General features: G+C 40.0%; 1 protein-coding gene across 1 annotated transcript in view; it reads right to left on the bottom strand.

Moving 5' to 3' along the window:
- The window catches only part of insc (INSC spindle orientation adaptor protein), a 98,726-nt gene that overhangs the window by 52,236 nt on the left and 41,167 nt on the right, over positions 1–5,323 (bottom strand). Inside the window, exons 4-6 of the mRNA XM_016485217.1 lie at positions 2,897–2,949; positions 2,667–2,790; positions 1,058–1,171 (exon numbers count right to left, since the gene is read on the bottom strand). Coding sequence (XP_016340703.1) covers positions 1,058–1,171; positions 2,667–2,790; positions 2,897–2,949 — 291 coding nt within the window. The remainder of the gene's footprint in view (positions 1–1,057; positions 1,172–2,666; positions 2,791–2,896; positions 2,950–5,323) is intronic.

Below are 5,323 nucleotides of genomic sequence, written 5' to 3'. Positions count from 1 at the left end.
TATATATATATATGCCCACTACCACGAAGGGGACCTTACCACTAAGAACAGACTTCAATAAACCAAGTAAAAAAAATCCCTAATGAAATGACTTGGAAAACAGAGTTAGTACCCTGAAATGAATCCATCTGAAACAAATGTGCGGTATAAACCACATATGAGAAAAATATATGTCTACAGGGACATGCGACACCTGCGCCACTCACCGGTCTCGAGTCCCACGGAGGAGCTCCGGAAGGATAAAAGGAGGAGTTATGACAGTGAAGGACGAGAGAGGACCAGGCCTGGACTATTTGTGTTGTGGTTTTATTATGTTTTATGTGGCAGTCGTCCATGAGGGGCTGCCGCATTTTGTGTTTGTTTATTTATTATTTAAAGTTTTATGTTTAAATGTTCGCAGGTTTCCGCCTCCTTCTTCCCGATCTATGAACTTTGTTACAGGAAGGTTGCAAGAAAAAAAGCCACTCCTCAAGAAAGGCCACATGCAGACTCTTATACCTTTTGTTCTTTAATATTTTGAATTGTTTTTAGCTTTATTTTTTGTTTTTCATTTAAATGTTAAGTTTTGAAATTTTGTTGTATGCAATTGTCATTTTTATTTAATTTCTATTTTTAAAATGTGTATAAGTAGTATTTATAAAGTTTTAGCTTTTAATTTTGGATGTTTTTAGTTGTTTTAATACTACAATTGATTGCTTCTGTTGTCCTCATTTGTAAGTCGCTTTGGATAAAAGCGTCTGCTAAATGACAAAATAAATATGATCTCCATCTAATCTGGCTGAGCTGGAACAAATTAGCATTTTATTGTGAACAAATGCAGTGGAGTGAAAGCATTATATAAGATGAGAGATTCCAGAAGTATCTGATCACATGACCACAGCAGGGCCCAGTGAAATGTTAAAATGCAGGGTTAGGGGGGAAATATGATTATTTCAGTATAAAATCATTATGTCTATGGATAGTCATTCTAATGACATAAAAACAAGCGAGTGAGTGTGTGTGTGTGTGTGTGTGTGTGTGTGTGTGTGTGTGTGTGTGTGTGTGTGTGTTCTCCTACCTTAGCAATGATGCTGCAGAGCTGCGGCCCGTCCTGAGTTAAAGACAGCAAGTTACTGATGGCAGTACTGATGGCAAAAACATTATCAGAATCTTCAATCTGACAAATCAAAATCTGTGAAAAAAGACAATTAAATGTCACTAATGGTTGTCGACTTTCTAGTTATATTTCTGTAGACCAGAGTAGATCTCACTTAATGTTTTAATATAATTGTAAAGCAAACCTATATGATACGTTCTAACTGCCGTCAGTAAAATGTAGATTCAGACATCTTTATCTATTTGCATAAAAAAATTGACAACGAAATAGACTTCAAAACAATAAAAATGGCTTTTCTACTACTACTACTACTACTACTACTACTGCTACTACTGATAATAATAATGACATCAAGGTTTTTATATTTCAAGATGTTAGTGTGAATAAACAAACAATAAAATAATTGTCAACCATATTTACTTAGTGTCACATTAAAACATTTTTATCAAATTCCTTTGAGTGTAGTTTATAGTGAGAAGACTATTTTGCCTTTATTTTACTTAATAAAATAATATTGAACACAGACTTTTTGTTGTGGTTGTAAAATCTTTGTTGTAATCTGACCAGTTTATCACAGCAAGAAATTTCACATTGTGGCAGCGAGTAAAATCAGGCTGTCTGTTAAACTTCATAACATTACACATGGAGTCACACATTGACTCCATTGTGAAAAAGGCCCAGCAGAGGTTGTACTTCCTTCGCCAGCTGAGGAAGTTCAACCTGCCACAGGAGCTGCTGAAACAGTTCTACTCCGCCATCATTGAATCCATCCTCTGCACTTCAATAACTGTCTGGTTCAGCTCAGCTACCAAATCTGACCTCAGAAGACTTCAGAGGGTAGTCCGGACTGCTGAGCGAATCATTGGTACAACCCTCCCTTCTCTCCAAGAACTGTACTTATCCAGAGTGAGCAAAAGGGCTGGCAAAATCACTTTGGACCCCTCACATCCAGCACACTCTCCTCTTTGAACTGTTGCCATCTGGTCGACGCTACAGAGCACTGAGCACCAGAACGACCAGACACAGGAACAGTTTCTTCCCTCAGGCAATCCATCTCATGAACACTTAACAATAACTGTGGAACACACACTATTTATACACTCATACACTTATTTATCTAACACTCATACTCAGTCTACACCTAAAATTTGCACATAATATACAGTACCTGTACATACAAAACTGTCTATTGTAATATACCTGCACATACAATTGTCGATTTATATATTTTTATTCCTTATTTACTTGTTCTATTTTTTATTTTTTATTATCTGTGTTTTTTGTTCTGTCACTGTCATTCTGTTACACTGTGGAAGCTTCTGTCACGAAAACAAATTCCTCGTATGTGTAAACATACCTGGCAATAAAGCTCATTCTGATTCTGATTCTGATTAAAACTGCAGTTTTAGGTTGAATGTTAAAATCACTTGTTATTGTTTAGGAATAATGAATGAATTCTAACTGAAGCAAATTAAAATTCAATAATGATCAGTGAAGACCTATTTATAGACCCATATGTAGATCTATTTAAGCAACATCTTAGCATCATGTAGTATAAGCCTATGCTCACCTGTATCTCATTGGCCAGTGCCATGTCAATCATATGGCTAAAGGAGTCACTGACATCAGTAAGGATCTCGTGAATGGCCTCCTTCATGGATTTGAGGAAGTATTCATCCTCAGTATGAAGACACCTGAGTAAACACTGTCAGTTATACGTGATCTGATCTTCACTATGAGAACTTCAAGATAATGAAAATAGGTGTAAGATGCTGTGAGACGGTGTGTTGAGTTCTTCACCTCTCAGTAATGACATTCAGCTCCATGCACTTCTCCAGCAGTGATTTCTCATTCTGCCATGAGAGATGAGCACAAAGAAAATCAAACATTCAGTACTTTAAAATATTGAGTAAAACGTTTTGCAAGGTGAGAATATAAACCACACAATTTGGATTTTTTTTTTTTTTTTGAGAATAAACTTACATTCACATTTACATCATTTAGCAGACTCTTTTACACAAAGCAACTTACAAACGAGGACAACAGAAACAATCAAACCAACAAAAGAGCAACAACAATATGTAAGGTCTGTGACAGGTCCCAGTTAGTCTAACGCAGTACCACAGTTTTTTTTTTTTTAATAAATCAAAAGAATGAAAAGTAGATAGAATAGAAATAGAATAGAGGGAGCTAGTGTTAGAGGGTCAAGTTATTATTATTAATTTTTTCTAATAAATTAAAAGAAAACATGCAGAATAGAAAAATAATAGAGAACTCTGTTGGAGGATCAAGTTTTTTTCCACAATAAATAATAAGAAAACATGTAGATAGAATAGAGAACACTAGTGTTAGAGGGTCAAGGTTTTTTTTTTTAAGTAGATAGAATAGAAATAGAATAGAGAGGGCTAGCTTTAGAGGGTCAAGCATTTTTTATAATAAATAAAAGAAAACAAGCAGATAGAATAGAAATAGAATAGAGAACGCTAGTGTTAGAGTCACAGTACAAGGTTGCATATAGTTCAGAAATTACAAGGAAGATACAATGAATCCAAACAATCTTTAATGAATCCACAAGATAATTGAACACCAACGTTGAGCAGAGACGACCAATGTGTAGACATAACAGTACCCGACAAACTGAAAGGGCAACAAGCATGAACTTAAATACTCTTAGAAACCAATGATAATTACCGTATTGACCCGAATATAAGACGATGTTTTCTTCTTGGAAATACATCTGAAAAAACGCGTTACCAGTTTTTACCATACTTTCAAAACAAAAATTAAAATAGGAAAAATATGCAATATTAATATAATTGAAGACAAAATGTGTTTTACTAAGAAAAAACAAGATTTGTTTTTTAAAAAGCCTTTTTCCAAAGGGTACATCTGGAAAAAGGGGGGTCGTCTTTTATTAGGGCCAATACGGTAAATGACAAACACCTGAATTGAATGACAACCTAATCTGTAATCTGACAACAAATAAAACTATGGAAACTGTGCAAACTGAAAAAATCTTAGTTTAGTCGTGTACTTAAGCCCAGTGTTTCCTGTGTCTGGCGTGCTGTGTTAAACATCGTATCCGGATGCTACGTGTGTGTGTCTCCTGGTTACCCTGTGTTTTCCCCAGTTTGGACTAGTGAAGACTGTTTTCCTTCAACTCCTTCGTCTCCGAGCTCCTTCATTCCTCCACAGTAGCAGTTGTGACAGAACACAGCACCGACTAAATTGTTTATTTGCGTTGTTCCCCTCCGTTTATTTTTTTGCGTTTTTTCAGTGTTTGTTTTCTGTTTTCCCCGTGTGCCCCATGGATTCCCTTGCTGTAAAGTTTACCTCCCTCGCCCGCAAGGACCTTTCCCTCTTGGAGTATACTGTGGAGTTCAGCCAGCTCGTCGTTTTAACGGTATTCGACGACGCTGCGCTGAACTCCCTGTTCTGGATCGGGGCCAACTACTACCACCCTATCGACCTCCCAGACATCACGGGACTGTGCTGGAGGGAGGCAATCATCCGGTGCCTGGAGAGCGTCTACCCCCAATCCAGAACACAGCCAGACCCAGTGCCCAGCCCACCATCTCCCCGCTGCGCGGAGCTTAAGCCCGAGCCCACTGGTGACGGAGAGCCCGAGCCCACTGCGACCGTCGAGCCATCGCCGCAAGGAGCGACAGAGCTGAGGATCGCTGCGGTGCCGAAGCTGCTGATGATGTCAGACCAGGTGCGAGAGCCGGCTACAATGCCCAGCACAAGGGAGAAAGCCGTGGACAGAGTGAGCGCGGAGAGGAGCTCCGCCCCCTGCACCGTGGCTGAGGGTGAGCTAAGAAGGGATTTGGGTGAAGGGAAAGCGGAGGAAAACTTAATTGACTTATATACCGACCTGCCCCCTTTCCTCCCTCCTCTTTCGGTGACCTCTGTCCCTCCCGTTCCTGAGTTTAGCCCAGATAGGGCACCTGTTCCCACGTCCAGCCCAGAGAAGGCTCCTGTTCCCACGTCCAGCCCAGAGAGGGCTCCTGTTCCCAAGTTAAGCCCGGAGAGCCCAGAGGCTTACAAATGCACACCGACCCACCCACTCCAGGCTCCTCCACCGCTGTTGTCTGTCAGCCCCTCTGCTCATCCTCAGCCCACCATCATCGGCGAGCTCCGCCGGTCTGCCATCTTCCATCGTCACAGTGGCTGCAGAATCCCTGGCCTCCATCTCCAGCCTCTAAGTCCCGGGCTCCGCCTCGGCCC

The sequence above is a fragment of the Sinocyclocheilus anshuiensis genome, unplaced genomic scaffold (assembly GCF_001515605.1).
Source record: "Sinocyclocheilus anshuiensis isolate Anshui unplaced genomic scaffold, SAMN03320099.WGS_v1.1 scaffold445, whole genome shotgun sequence".
Lineage (NCBI taxonomy): Eukaryota > Metazoa > Chordata > Actinopteri > Cypriniformes > Cyprinidae > Sinocyclocheilus > Sinocyclocheilus anshuiensis.
Note: the sequence above shows the minus strand (reverse complement) of the source record. Positions and strands in the feature narration are given on the sequence as shown.